At 44.6% G+C, this 15,297-nt stretch overlaps 1 protein-coding gene across 1 annotated transcript in view; it reads left to right on the top strand.

The window, feature by feature from the left end:
• The first annotated feature begins 3,044 nt into the window (after positions 1 to 3,044).
• SHC4 (SHC adaptor protein 4) overlaps positions 3,045 to 15,297 on the top strand; it is a 147,626-nt gene continuing 135,373 nt past the window's right edge. The window contains 1 exon segment of the mRNA XM_030190420.1: positions 3,045 to 3,582. Coding sequence (XP_030046280.1) covers positions 3,046 to 3,582 — 537 coding nt within the window. The 5' untranslated portion in view covers position 3,045.

Here is a 15,297-nt window from a genome sequence, read left to right as displayed (position 1 = left end):
GTACTTATGTACCTTTTTACGTCTCCTCCTCCCTCGGTCTGTTCCTGTGCTGTTCCTGTGTGCTGGGACCTGGATTATCATTAATGCAATCACCCAGGTCCAGACACACAGAAGCAAGAGAGAGATAGACCAAAGGAGCAGAACTTCTGCCTGCCTCCGGAAGCCTTGCTGGTGCCAGGCCCCACTTGGAGGCCAGTCCCGGGGAATGTTGCCCCCACCTCCTCTCGGCGGCCCTGGTGCAAATTAATTGAATAATGAGCCAATTAGTGACAATAATTGGCTTTTTAGCAAACAATTATTGACACTAATTGAAATCAGTTAAAGTGTACATGTGTAAATTTAGATATGTGATCCACACCTAAATTTTGCACGCATCCCAGAAAAGGGGGCATAGAAATAGGAGTGTCATGGGGTGGAGCGTGGATTCCAGTTACATGTGCAATTATAGAATAAGGGCATTCTGTGCGTAAATTTAGGCAGGGTCATTTGCAACCACATTTTCACTGGTGCAAATAGACACGCCTAAATTTACGCATGACCCCTGTGCTTAAGGACTATTCTATAAACCGTGCCTAGCATTTTTTTCAGTGACAATTTTTTGGCCACAATTTATAGGATTCACCTCATAGTCACTGGCACTAAATGGACATATTTGCCACTGACTGATGTCTAGTTGAAACTTAAACTCTATTCAGCAGCTGAATATGGCCAATATAATGATACTTTGTGTTGTCATCCTGGCTCTGCCTAGCTCTGCCCCTCCACTAGGTGAATAGTAGTGGAACGGTAAGACTTTCCTTTTTTTTTGTATAGGGGCTGAAAATCTATGGTAAATTTATAATTGTTGTGAAAAGTTCCCCATAAATAATTAATTATTGATCAGAATTTTGACTTTCCAAAAATGATTTATTAGGAGTTGACACAGCTTTTGAGCATGAAACGTCCTGTTAATTTATGGGTAGTCAGTGTCTTAACTCATCAGGACACACAATTCTAAATAAAATAGGTGATAGATAAGTACATAAGTAATGCCACACTGGGAAAAGACCAAGGGTCCATCGAGCCCAGCATCCTGTCCACGACAGTGGCCAATCCAGGCCAAGGGCACCTGGCAAGCTTCCCAAACGTACAAACATTCTATACGTTATTCCTGGAATTGTGGATTTTTCCCAAGTCCATTTAGTAGCGGTTTATGTCCTTTAGGAAACCGTCTAACCCCTTTTTAAACTCTGCCAAGCTAACCGCCTTCACCATGTTCTCTGGCAATGAATTCCAGAGTTTAATTACGCGTTGGATGAAGAAAAATTTTATCCGATTTGTTTTAAATTTACTACACTGTAGTTTTATCGCATGCCCCCTAGTCCTAGTATTTTTGGAAAGCGTGAACAGACGCTTCACATCCACCTGTTCCACTCCACTCATTATTTTATATACTTTTATCATGTCTCCCCTCAGCCGTCTCTTCTCCAAGCTGAAAAGATATGTATGATATGTATGAAGAATTTTTCATAAATTTCTTACACTAAAAATAATGATCAAAGCACAGTTAAGTAGTTGATACCTGGAGATTTTGATTCACTATTGTTTTAAATAATTATTATTATGTCAGTAATACAGATTTCATGTACAGTAGTTTATTCTGACAAGTTTATTCTGTGTGCAAATAGTTTGCAAAGCCACACAAATGATCTCTGCTGTTAGAACAACAGGGCATTTTGAAACCAGGCAGAATGTGATGAAAACAAATGGCCAGAGCAGATTTCTCTTTTGTTCAGCAGCTATCAATTTCATGAATTAGCCGAAGGAGATTACAGTTTCCTTTATGCCTCCTCAGACTCTGACTTCCTGTGCACACAGCCTCTGGCAGGTTTCATCCTGTTGGAGTAAATTTGATATGCTCAGGAAGTTGCTTTGGACCGGAGATTGAACTGAAGAGTCAATAAAAAGATCTCCCAGTTCTAAGAAAGATGTATCACTTCTTCCCAGAGGGATTACAATATATGTTCTAGTATAGATTTCATTTGTGTTTCTTTTGCGTCTACAGCTATGGGTTTGTGCATGCAGATACACAGTCATAAATGCATACTGCCAAAAGGTTACAAGCCCATTATTGATGGACAATCAATACCAATAAATGTAATTTAGCAAATACAATCTATGTAGATGCTATTATTATTATTTCTCACGGATGCAGGGTTTAGTGTATTTATGGTGCATGAGTCATCAGGTTGCGCTCTGATTGGTCAGAAATCAGACTCCCCTCCGGAATTGTCAGTCAAACGCAGCCCGTGTCAGTTCCATTCACATATTTATTAGCGTGCGCGCGCGTACGGAGCAACTCATTCAGAAAAGTTCATTCACAAAAATTGCAGTCACCTTTCAGATCTTCTTCCAGCGCACCGCAGGCTGCCGTGACCCGGCTTCAAAGCAAAACTGGAAAGCGTGCAGCATGCTGGATTGTGTCTTCTTCTGGACCTGAATGAAGCCTCTGGAAGACGGTAACACCGAGAACTTCAAAGGCTATTGCAGGTCAGCTCCTGGGCTAGCATCACGATCGTACTTTAAACCCCTGTCCCAATTCTTTGTTTCATCCTTTTATATTCTCAATTACCGGGAGATAATGATTGTGATGCAACTAGAAAGGAAGTTGCTTCTGCGCTCCAGTACATTTTGAGAGAGATTCTGAGCTGACTTTTAACAGAGTCGGCAGGGCAACAGGGGGGTCTCTCTAGGCTAGGAGCAGTTCAATCCCAAAGACGGTTTTGTGTTTCTTTTTTGGGGGGAGGGGGGAAGACTTGGAGGTTTAAATTTCCATCTTTGATGGCATCTCTTCAAGTTCATGTTACAACTACTAATTATGGCGTGTTTTTTCCTCCCCTCAACAAAATAGTACTTTTCACTTGTGATTTCATTTTATTTTTTTTAGGGCGATGAAATGAAGCAGTTCTCTGAGGGTTTTAAAAAGACCTGTTGAATCATGTAGTTGCCCTGTGCTGGAAGAAATCCCTTTGTACAGCAGCATCCTCATACGGTCCTGGCGAGGCTATGCGAGACCGAACCCAGCAGCAGAACCCCGGTGAACCCGCGCTGTATGCAGGACTCTTCAGATACCCAGGAATGCTTCACAGGGCTAAGTACAGCCGTTTTCGGGACGATGCCGTAACTTCGGTAGAGGACGCCACTCCTCTGAATGCCAAAGACTCGTCTTTTTCCTCGACTTGCTCTCTAACCTCTGATTTACCTGTTGGAGATGAAGACAGTTCCAGCACCCTCTGCACTTTGTTACCTAAAATGGCCAATATTAAGCTGTCGAACCCCGCTGGTCTGCTCGGTCTTCGACATTTCCCCCTGGGCTCCAAAGAGGTGCCAAGAGTGAAGTTAAGGGAAAGAAGTGCATCCCCCAGCAGCTTGCCTTCGCCTGAAATCAGTTTCGTGAGCTGCACGCCTGCTTCTGAACCGGCACAGGACTTTGATGCAAATCCGAAAGCTCAGGATGATGACCTTAGGCTGCCAGAGGCCGAGGAGACGACCCTGCACAAGACTGAAAGCATTCTGGAGGCTGGCATGACCTATTACGTTCGGGTAAGTTTTCCTTCCACGTTTCCATGCTGTCAAATAACCGTACAGGACTATCTGTAGAAATCTGAGAGGAAATGTAAAAAAAAAAACCTTAGGCGCAGTTTACAAAGCCTATTTACGTATGGAAATGGTCATAAATGTATTTTAGAAAAGGTGTTACTTGTAGGTAAATGTGGCAGCATAGAAAAAAAAATCACTTAGGTACCTTGGATCATTTCTAGATCAGCATTTTCACTGTACATACCCTTCCCTTCCCCCCTCCACGTCACTTTTAGTTTGGACCGAGGGTTTGGAGAAGTACATAAGGTGGGAACTGTGTGTACCTGTTTGCCGTTCAAAACCGCCTCCCTTAGTATAATAAAGTTTGAGTTTTGGAGGATGACCCCCCCCCCCCTCCCCCTTATCAGCTCCCCTCCGATATACACGTTTACAAAATCTGCCGTCTACACGTGGCACCACTTACAAGTCTAAGATGCAAAAATCACATTGTAGGTGTATATAGTGATGTTTGCTCATTATTTGATGGTGTTCTTTCATACAATGGGTTTCCTTAAAGTTATAAAGACTAAGTTTGGGTGTCTCATCTATTTAAAAGTTAAAATCAAACCTTTCTTTATATTGCACTGATTTCCACGATTATACACAGGCACCGCAAGGGGCAGTGTGTGGGCAAACATTTCCCGGTTAAAAGGGGCTTCCCTTTCAGAACAGAAGCTGAGTGGAATTCCTCAAAACAACATCTGTTTTACAGCAAGTGCGCCTTTATGAAATGCTGTTTCTCAAGCCTTTGGTCTGGAGAAGGTACTACATGAACCAATGTTCTGGGCTTAACTGTTCTCCCTCCTGCCCCCCTTCCTAAATTGTAACAACATTCAGATTTTCATACTGCACAGAGGTAGATTGTCATTCTACTTCCTTAGGACTAACATTGATACACCCACCATCCTACAATATAATTTTGGTAGCTTGTCAGTGAAAAAAAAAAGGTGCTAATGGTATCATAATAGATTACCAGTCAAAGTAGCATTTTGTAATGATTTCTCGCCCTTCTTCCATTTCTTTCACAGCTGAGCACACCACATCTCATTGCATAAATCCAGTGAAAATGTTCTTACAGAAATGAGCATTTCCCACCAATATAATGCATTTTTCTTTCTTTCCATGATTGGCAATATGAGGGGGAGGGGGGAGTCAGTGTGTGAGTATGGGCTGGTGGCGGTGGGGTGTTGCTTTATTTTGATTTGTTAAAACTTTGTTACTGGATGAAAAACCCTTCTCTTTGAGCATGTTGGTTTGCAAAGGCCAGGATACAAGCAGCTCCAGTTCTGCAGCTTTTGGTGCCCTTGGACTGTGGATGTGGAGCAAGGCAGGGCTGAAGGAATCTCATCTGCTACAGCTAAAGGGTGAGGACAGGTAGTGCAAAATAGGTTCTTATGGGACACAGTAATAGCAATAGTTAAATGACCTAAGCAAAAGCATTTTTAGGGACAGATTTGTGGAGGTCAATTTGCAAGAAAATACTCAGTGCTTCACTTAGGCTCCTGCTTTGCGTGAATTTTCAGCCAAATGTAGGGGGGGGGGGTCTAAATTTGTGGATTCCAGAACATAACAAAAACACAGTTAAAACATGCAGTAATAAAGTACATTAAAAGTCCCCATCACAATCCCCAATATAACACAGCAATCAGTCTTCCGGCCCATCCACCCCACCCTCCACCATTCCCCATCCACCACCCTCAAAATATGGATAACTTATCTCCAGCCCACCCAGAATTAACCTTCCTGTGAATAATGCTCAAACCATCACCTCTCAAAAGTGTAGATAACTGATCTCTGCCTAACCTAGAATTAACCTTCTTAATCTATTTTCAAAAAGCAGTATAATTAGATTCCAACAGAGCCTCCAGCAGTTCTGGAGGTTCTACTGAGAACGTTCACACACTGTAGCTCACTTTCTGAATAATAGCAGCAATGCTATAACTGGGTGCCACAGTTTAGGCATCCGAATGGCTCATGCTGAGCTCTAATTCTATAACACAATCTGGGCGCAAGATTTCATTATAGAATACTACCATAAATCAGCATCAACGTGCCTACATTTAGGAATGCAAACTTATTCCATGTCAATAGCAGGCATAAAAGATCACACCTAAATGTGACAATTTAGTGTGTAACTTACAGTATTTTGGAAGTTATATGCTTAAATATTGGTCTTACCCAGGCTCCACCCATGCTCCTCTCCTATGAGTGCTCCCTTACATTTACACGCTACTAATAGTCCAGAAATTTGTATGTGCAATTGGCATATAAATGTAGAGACCATTGTTATAGAATGAGAGGGAATCTGTCTAGTTGGCATAACAGACAATAGTCGTAGACTAGATCTTAATGCTTATCTTGGTTGATGCTATCTCAGTTTATTCAGTATATAAACTGGACCACTGGCCTTCAAAGCCTTGAACATCAATTTAAACTTGACCCACTCCCTCACGGACAACCAGTGTAACTTATTTAACAGCAGCATGAGTGGAGGAGTGGCCTAGTGGTTAGAACACCGGTCTTGCAATCCAGATGTGGTCAGTTCAAATCCCACTGCTGCTCCTTGTGATCTTGGGCAAGTCACTTAACCCTCCATTGCCTCAGGCACAAACTTAAATTGTGAGCCCTCCTGGGACAGAAAAATATTCAGTGTACCTGAATGTAACTCACCTTGAGCTACTACTGAAAAAGGTGTGAGTAAAATCTAAATAAATTCTACATTCCTGGGATAATTCTTTGTGACCACACAATGCAGAATTTGTGTTGAATTGCAATTCAGTGCAGGCAATGGCAGTGGGATCAAGAGGCATAAGAGGTTGGTGGCTTGAGGGCTCAGCAACTTTCCCTCTCTCACGACAATGATCCTGCCCCTCCCGCTGGTGGCATACATCTTGTTTCTTCCCTCATGTTTGCACTGCAAGAGGATGAGGTGCACGGCTGAACATTGGGCTGCACTCCCTCATTTGTTGATCTGAGCACAGCTATTTATTTAAAATGCATGACTTTAGTAAAATGGGGGAATACCTGAGGAAGGAGATGATGGGCTGGGAGGACAAACATGAAGTGGAAGGGCAGTGGTCCAGGCTGAAAGAAGTAATAAATAGGGCCACAAACCTTTATGTAAGGAGAGTAAATAAAAGTAAGAGAAAAAGGAAACCGATATGGTTCTCCAAGCAAGTGGCTGAGAAAATAAAGGCTAAAGAGTTAGCGTTCCAGAAATATAGAAAATCTCAAGAAGAGGAACACGGGGAGGAATACCGGATGAAACTGAAAGAAGCCAAGAGAGAGGTACGTCTGGCGAAGGCGCAAGCGGAAGAACAAATGGCTAGAAATGTAAGGAGGGGCGACAAAACTTTCTTCAGGTATATTAGTGAAAGAAGAATAACTAAAAAGGGAATTGTGAGACTAAAAGATACAGCGAACCGCTATGTAGATAATGATGAAGAAAAAGCCAATTTGCTAAATAGATACTTTTGTTCTGTTTTCACTGAAGAAAATCCTGGAGAAGGACTGCGAGGGACTGGCAAAAGTACACCTGAGAATGGAATGGATATAGCACCGTTCACGGAAGAGAGTGTGTATCAACAACTTGGAAAGCTAAAGGTGGACAAAGCCATGGGACCGGACGGGATCCACCCCAGAATATTGAGGGAGCTCAGAGAGGTTCTGGCGGGTCCTCTTAAAGATTTGTTTAATAAATCCTTGGAGACGGGAGAGGTTCCGAGGGACTGGAGAACGGCGGAGGTGGTACCTCTTCACAAAAGTGGTGATAGGGAAGAAGCTGGAAACTACAGGCCGGTAAGCCTCACTTCAGTTATTGGAAAAGTAATGGAAGCCATGCTGAAGGAAAGGATAGTGAATTTCCTAGAAGCCAACAAGTTGCAAGATCCGAGACAACATGGTTTTACCAAAGGGAAATCGTACCAAACGAATCTCATTGAATTCTTTGATTGGGTAATTGGAGAATTGAATCATCGACGTGCTATAGACGTAATCTACTTAGATTTTAGCAAAGCTTTTGACACGGTTCCCCACAGGAGGCTCTTAAATAAACTAGATGGGCTGAAGATAGGTCCCGAAGTGGTGAACTGGATTAGGAACTGGTTGACGGACAGACGACAGAGGGTGGTGGTAAATGGAGTTCGCTCGGAGGAAGGAAAGGTGAGTAGTGGAGTGCCTCAGGGATCGGTGCTGGGGTCGATTCTGTTCAATATATTTGTGAGTGACATTGCCGAAGGGTTAGAAGGTAAAGTTTGCCTATTTGCGGATGATACTAAGATTTGCAACAGAGTGGACACCCGGGAGGGAGTGGAAAGCATGAAAAGGGATCTGAGGAAGCTAGAAGAATGGTCTAAGGTTTGGCAATTAAAATTCAATGCGAAGAAATGCAAAGTGATGCATTTAGGGAGTAGAAACCCACGAGAGACTTATGTGTTAGGCGGTGAGAGTCTGATAGGTACTGAGGGGGAGAGGGATCTTGGGGTGATAGTATCCGAGGATCTGAAGGTGACGAAACAGTGTGACAAGGCGGTGGCCGTAGCGAGAAGGTTGCTAGGCTGTATAGAGAGAGGTGTGATCAGCAGAAGAAAGGAAGTGTTGATGCCCCTGTACAAGTCGTTGGTGAGGCCCCACCTGGAGTATTGTGTTCAGTTTTGGAGGCCGTACCTTGCGAAGGATGTTAAAAAAATGGAAGCGGTGCAAAGAAAAGCTACGAGAATGGTATGGGATTTGCGTTCCAAGACGTATGAGCAAAGACTTGCTGACCTGAACATGTATACCCTGGAGAAAAGGAGGAACAGGGGTGATATGATACAGACGTTCAAATACTTGAAAGGTATTAATCCGCAAAAAAAATCTTTTCCGGAGATGGGAAGGCGGTAGAACGAGAGGACATGAAATGAGATTGAAGGGGGGCAGACTCAAAAAAGATGTCAGGAAGTATTTTTTCACAGAGAGGGTGGTGGATGCTTGGAATGCCCTCCCGCGGGAGGTGGTGGAGATGAAAACGGTAACGGAATTCAAACATGCGTGGGATATGCATAAAGGAATCCTGTGCAGTAGGAATGGATCCTCAGAAGCTTAGCCGAAATTGGGTGGCGGAGCAGGTGGGGGAAGAGAGGTTGGTGGTTGGGAGGCGAGGATAGTGGAGGGCAGACTTATACGGTCTGTGCCAGAGCCGGTGATGGGAGGCGGGACTGGTGGTTGGGAGGCGGGAAATACTGCTGGGCAGACTTGGTCTGTGCCCTGAAAAAGGCAGGTACAAATCAAGGTAAGGTATACACATATGAGTTTATCTTGTTGGGCAGACTGGATGGACCATGCAGGTCTTTTTCTGCCGTCATCTACTATGTTACTATGTTACAGAGGAGGATGACGCAACTTGATATACAGTTGCATGCCTCCTCCTCTTGCAGTGCAGTTGGGGGGAGGGCTGGAGAAAGCAATGGGGGGAGGGAGTGGAGCAAACTGCTGGTGTGTGGCCAGACTGGTGACTGGGCTGGTGCAGTGGCGTAGCCAAGGGTGGGCCTGGGTGGGCCCACCCAATTTGAGCTCAGGCCCACCCAGTAGCAGCACACCTATGATGTGGCTGGCAGGAATCCCAAAGCCCCATCAGCTGAAAACTCCCAACAACTGTCTCTCCTGCATACCTTGTAAATAGAAGATCTTGGCCTGCAGCGAGCAGCGACTGACACATACTGTTCACACCAGCCCACAGCCTCCCCTTTGATGTATTTCTGCCTATGTGGAAACAGGAAGTTGCATCAGAGAGAAGGTTGTGGAGCCAACATGAGCAGAGTGTATTAGTTGCTGTTCACTGCCGGTGAAAATCTGCTATTTAAAAGGTATGCATGGAAGGGGGGATGTTTGAGAGACCATATCGCATGCAGGCGAGAGAGGGAGAGACCATATCATTCGTGGGACAGGGTGGAGTTCTGCCCACCTATCTTGGGCCCAGGCCCACCCAAAATTGGGTGTCTGGCTACGCCCCTGGGCTGGTGACTAGTCAATGGGTGTTGCCCAGCTGGAGCTGGTGAGTACCAGTTTGTAGGATGGAGCTGGAGTGGAACAGGCTGGGGAACAGCAAGTTGAATTTGGGGAGGGGGAGGGAGAGGGCAGAGGAGAAAGGAGAGATGAGGGTTTGTGCTTGGGGAGGGGAAGAAGAGAGGGTATATGTCTGATGGAGGGTTAAGTGGAAGAAAGATAGGTGCCAATATGTGTTGGGGGGAGGATCTTGGGGACAGATAGAACTGGGGTTCATGCTGGAAGTTGGTAGAGAAGGCTGAGAGGTGGGAAGAGAACTGTGGAGGGCAAAGGGCATGCTGGAGAGTAGAAAAGGAGAGGACAAAAGAACTGAGGGAGGGGTTGGGATGGGGGAGAAAGCTGGAGAGTGGAAAGGGTTCAGTCTGTTGGGATGTGACACAGAGAGAGCCGTGAGGGTTAAGCTTGAGATCTTGTGTGTGTGTGTGGGGGGGGGATCTCAGGCCTGGGGCAGGAGTCAAGCCTTCTGATGGTGGTGGGGGAGAATTCTGTACAACAACAAAAAATATATACAGTGGGGGAAATAAGTATTTGATCCCTTGCTGATTTTGTAAGTTTGCCCACTGACAAAGACATGAGCAGCCCATAATTGAAGGGTAGGTTATTGGTAACAGTGAGAGATAGCACATCACAAATTAAATCCGGAAAATCACATTGTGGAAAGTATATGAATTTATTTGCATTCTGCAGAGGGAAATAAGTATTTGATCCCCCACCGACCAGTAAGAGATCTGGCCCCTACAGACCAGGTAGATGCTCCAAATCAACTCGTTACCTGCATGACAGACAGCTGTCGGCAATGGTCACCTGTATGAAAGACACCTGTCCACAGACTCAGTGAATCAGTCAGACTCTAACCTCTACAAAATGGCCAAGAGCAAGGAGCTGTCTAAGGATGTCAGGGACAAGATCATACACCTGCACAAGGCTGGAATGGGCTACAAAACCATCAGTAAGACGCTGGGCGAGAAGGAGACAACTGTTGGTGCCATAGTAAGAAAATGGAAGAAGTACAAAATGACTGTCAATCGACAAAGATCTGGGGCTCCACGCAAAATCTCACCTCGTGGGGTATCCTTGATCATGAGGAAGGTTAGAAATCAGCCTACAACTACAAGGGGGGAACTTGTCAATGATCTCAAGGCAGCTGGGACCACTGTCACCACGAAAACCATTGGTAACACATTACGACATAACGGATTGCAATCCTGCAGTGCCCGCAAGGTCCCCCTGCTCCGGAAGGCACATGTGACGGCCCGTCTGAAGTTTGCCAGTGAACACCTGGATGATGCCGAGAGTGATTGGGAGAAGGTGCTGTGGTCAGATGAGACAAAAATTGAGCTCTTTGGCATGAACTCAACTCGCCGTGTTTGGAGGAAGAGAAATGCTGCCTATGACCCAAAGAACACCGTCCCCACTGTCAAGCATGGAGGTGGAAATGTTATGTTTTGGGGGTGTTTCTCTGCTAAGGGCACAGGACTACTTCACCGCATCAATGGGAGAATGGATGGGGCCATGTACCGTACAATTCTGAGTGACAACCTCCTTCCCTCCGCCAGGGCCTTAAAAATGGGTCGTGGCTGGGTCTTCCAGCACGACAATGACCCAAAACATACAGCCAAGGCAACAAAGGAGTGGCTCAGGAAGAAGCACATTAGGGTCATGGAGTGGCCTAGCCAGTCACCAGACCTTAATCCCATTGAAAACTTATGGAGGGAGCTGAAGCTGCGAGTTGCCAAGCGACAGCCCAGAACTCTTAATGATTTAGAGATGATCTGCAAAGAGGAGTGGACCAAAATTCCTCCTGACATGTGTGCAAACCTCATCATCAACTACAGAAGACGTCTGACCGCTGTGCTTGCCAACAAGGGTTTTGCCACCAAGTATTAGGTCTTGTTTGCCAGAGGGATTAAATACTTATTTCCCTCTGCAGAATGCAAATAAATTCATATACTTTCCACAATGTGATTTTCCGGATTTAATTTGTGATGTGCTATCTCTCACTGTTACCAATAACCTACCCTTCAATTATGGGCTGCTCATGTCTTTGTCAGTGGGCAAACTTACAAAATCAGCAAGGGATCAAATACTTATTTCCCCCACTGTATATATAACAAAATTTAAAAATATTTGGAGCAATTCTGTAAAGAGTGCCAAAGATTAGGTAGCAAGATGCAGAGTGCTAAGCGCTAATTCTATAATGGCATCTGGAAGCATAGATTCTGTAATAGAACACTAGCATAAGTTGGCATTTATGTATCAATATTTAAGAGTGCCTACTTTCACCATGTAAATAGCAGGCATAAATGCACAGGCACTTTAGCATTATGATGACATTGGAGCTTTCTTACACTACTGCTCTTCGCATTTGCAATGTACACATACACATGCATGATATATAAGGTACCATACAAAAAGCAGTGACTTAACCGAGTTCTGTGACCTCTGAAGCAAGCGGCTTGTCCGCCAAAACATGGACCAATGTCGGGTCTTACTCTGGTGCCTCAATAAAGACTTTTTTTTACTGCTACTCCTGTTTTGCATTTTGTCTCCTCATAGAGGTTTTTTTTCCTGTTTCTCCTGTGGAGATTGGACTGCATTCCAGCAAGGTCTGATTCCTGTATCTACATTTCAAAAACATGATCAAATAATGCCTGAGATCCCTAGTTACATTTATGCATATATTAAATTTCTCTTCATCTGAGCAAGGGACATCTCAAAGAAGATCAATGGGATCTCAGCCAAGAGTTGAGTTGGCATCCATTTCCCACTGTGCGCCTGGGGCAAGATTTAACTTTTGAGATTGTCACATTATGTAGAATTTTTCCTTTTTTTTTCTGCTGTTGAGCTAAAAATCTAGGAGTTATCATGACATGTTCTGACTGATTCATGTAGTGAGCAAGCTTTTAAAGAGACCATAATCCATACTCGACATTGTTGGTTATGTAGCATGGTTTCAAAGAGCAGTTCTAGATTAGTGGTAACCAAACGTTTCGTGTTGACATAAATCTAGCAGGGTTTTCAGAATACTCAACATGAATATATTTTGGAAAATCATTATGTATGTATTTATTGTGAATATTGTGAAACCTGATTGGCTGGGGTTCCTGAGGGCAGCTTTGGGAACTACCAATCTACATCATCGCCCATTAGGATAATGATATTCACTATTTTTCAAGTGGGGTCCATTGTGGCAAAATATCTTCAGTGTGGGAGACAGAATCATCAGTGATGTGGCTGGCCTGGGTGCTGAGGTGCAATTAAAGCAAGGTATTCTCCCTCCCAATCTCTCTCCCCAACACATTCTTCCCTCCAGCTTTTTCTCCCTCACACTCAGTCTTCCTCCAATACACTCTCTCCCAATGTCATCTGTAGATAACTGTCACAAATTGGCTGCAGTGAAAAACAGGTTCAGGCTTTCTAGCAAACTAGGCCTGTATCTCTCAGACCTGATATTTCACTGGATTTCAGCAAATATAAGAAATGTGACAGCCTGATTAAGCTAATGAAGCTTGGCAGAGTTACAAAGTTGTCAAGGATTGTGTAACATACAGCTGGACATAGGCATTTTCAGAAACTTTGATAAGAGATAATTGGGCAAAGATAAGGCCAGGTGCAGAAAAGTTGAATTTAGAGGGGGGCTGAGCGAAGCTTGGAGATAAGCAAACTCACTAAGGTTGAAACTTGGTCATAATTGGATGTATGTGCCAATTATGATAAAATTGCAGGTGGCCAAATGTATAGGCTAATAGAAAATAATGGTAGAAGGAAAGTATAAATATTGGCAATTTGTTAAGTCAGTCGGAGACAGGGGCGTAGCCAGACAACAGATTTTGGGTGGGCCTAGACAAGAAGTGGATGGGCACCAAGTGTTCTCCCCCCCACCACCACCACAAAAATATCCCAGCTGGTGGGAAAACGCTTCTTTCCACCTTGGCAGTCTGCAGCAGGCATACACTGAACACTGAGCATGAGCAGGTGCCAGTATCATGGAGAGTAGCGTTTTCGTTACCATCAAGGGGAAGTCTTCAGCTGGCGGAGCTTGGGATCCCCATCAGCTACTGCTAAACATGTGCTACTGTTGGGTGGGCCTGAGCCCTAAGTGGGTGGACCCTGGCCCACCCAGGCCCACCTGTGGCTACGCCACTGGTCGGAGAATACAGTAAACTGTGACGGCACTTGTTGTGTGTCACGGAGCGTTGCTCTCCCAATATGAGAAATGAAATGACTGATATATGCACTTTGATGATCTTGTGTTAATCCTGCTTTTGGTGAGTAATTAATAAACTTTGAGAGCTAACTTCTCATATTCACCTAATCCCAGTGTCCTTCTGATTATTGACGAGGTCTCATAATTATTTTATATTCACATCCCAACCAATCGAAATCACACGTACCTCTCCAACAAATCTTTCTTCACTGTCTTGTCTCCAAACCCTATCCTCTCCCCTCAAAGCCAACTATTCTTCAGTTTGTTAATTCCCCCCATCTTTTGAGGAAGCCTGCTGCCAGTGCACCCTCTGGAACAGCTGTCCTGTTTTCTTCCAGTTCTGGCCAGCTCTCAGTGTCTTTGATCTGCACAGTGTCTGAATTGCAATGTTGATTCTCAGTCTTGTAACAACAGTGCACATCATGTGTTCAAACTCACTGGGAGCTGCCTGGTGTCGAAAGAAAACAGAACATCTGTTCCAAAGCATGGAGAAGGTTGGGAGAGAGGGTATAATGTGAGGAGAGAATAAGAGAGCAGTACCAGGGGCAGATAAATAAATCCTTGGAGACGGGAGAGGTTCTGTGGGATTGGAGAACGACGGACGTAGTCCCTCTTCACAAAAGTGGTGATAGGGAAGAACCTGGAAACTACAGGCCGGTAAGCCTCACTTCGGTTGTTGGAAAAGTAATGGAAGCGATGCTGAAGGAAAGGATAGTGAATTTCCTGGAGGCCAATAAGTTGCAAGATCCGAGACAACATGGTTTTACCAAAGGTACATCGTGCCAAATGAATCTCATTGAATTCTTTGACTGAGTGACCGGAGAATTGAATCAGGGACGTGCTATAGACGTAATCTACTTAGATTTCAGCAAAGCTTTTGACACAGTTCCCCACAGGAGGCTCTTGAATAAACTGGACAGGCTGAAGATAGGACCCGACGTGGTGAACTGGATTAGGAACTGGATGACAGACAGACGCCAGAGGGTGGTGGTTAATGGAATTTGCTCGGATGAGGGAAAGTTGAGTAGTGGAGTGCCTCAGGGATCGGTGCTGGGACCGATTCTGTTCAATATATTTGTGAGTGACATTGCCAAAGGGTTAGAAGGTAAAGTTTGCCTTTTTGCGGGTGATGCTAAGATTTGTAACAGAGTGGACACCCGGGAGGGAGTGGAAAACATGAAAAAGGATCTGCGGAAGCTAGAAGAATGGTCTAAGGTTTGGCAATTAAAATTCAATGCGAAGAAATGCAAAGTGATGCACTTAGGGAGTAGAAATCCACGGGAGACGTATGTGTTAGGCGGTGAGAGTCTGATATGTACGGACGGGGAGAGGGATCTTGAGGTGATAGTATCTGAGGATCTGAAGGCAACGAAACAGTGTGACAAGGCGGTGGCCGTAGCTAGAAGGTTGCTAGGCTGTATAGAGAGAGG

This window comes from Microcaecilia unicolor, chromosome 1 (assembly GCF_901765095.1).
Source record: "Microcaecilia unicolor chromosome 1, aMicUni1.1, whole genome shotgun sequence".
Taxonomy (NCBI): Eukaryota; Metazoa; Chordata; class Amphibia; order Gymnophiona; family Siphonopidae; genus Microcaecilia; species Microcaecilia unicolor.
The sequence above is the reverse complement of the archived record's forward strand: the minus strand, read 5'-3'. Positions and strand labels throughout refer to the sequence as shown.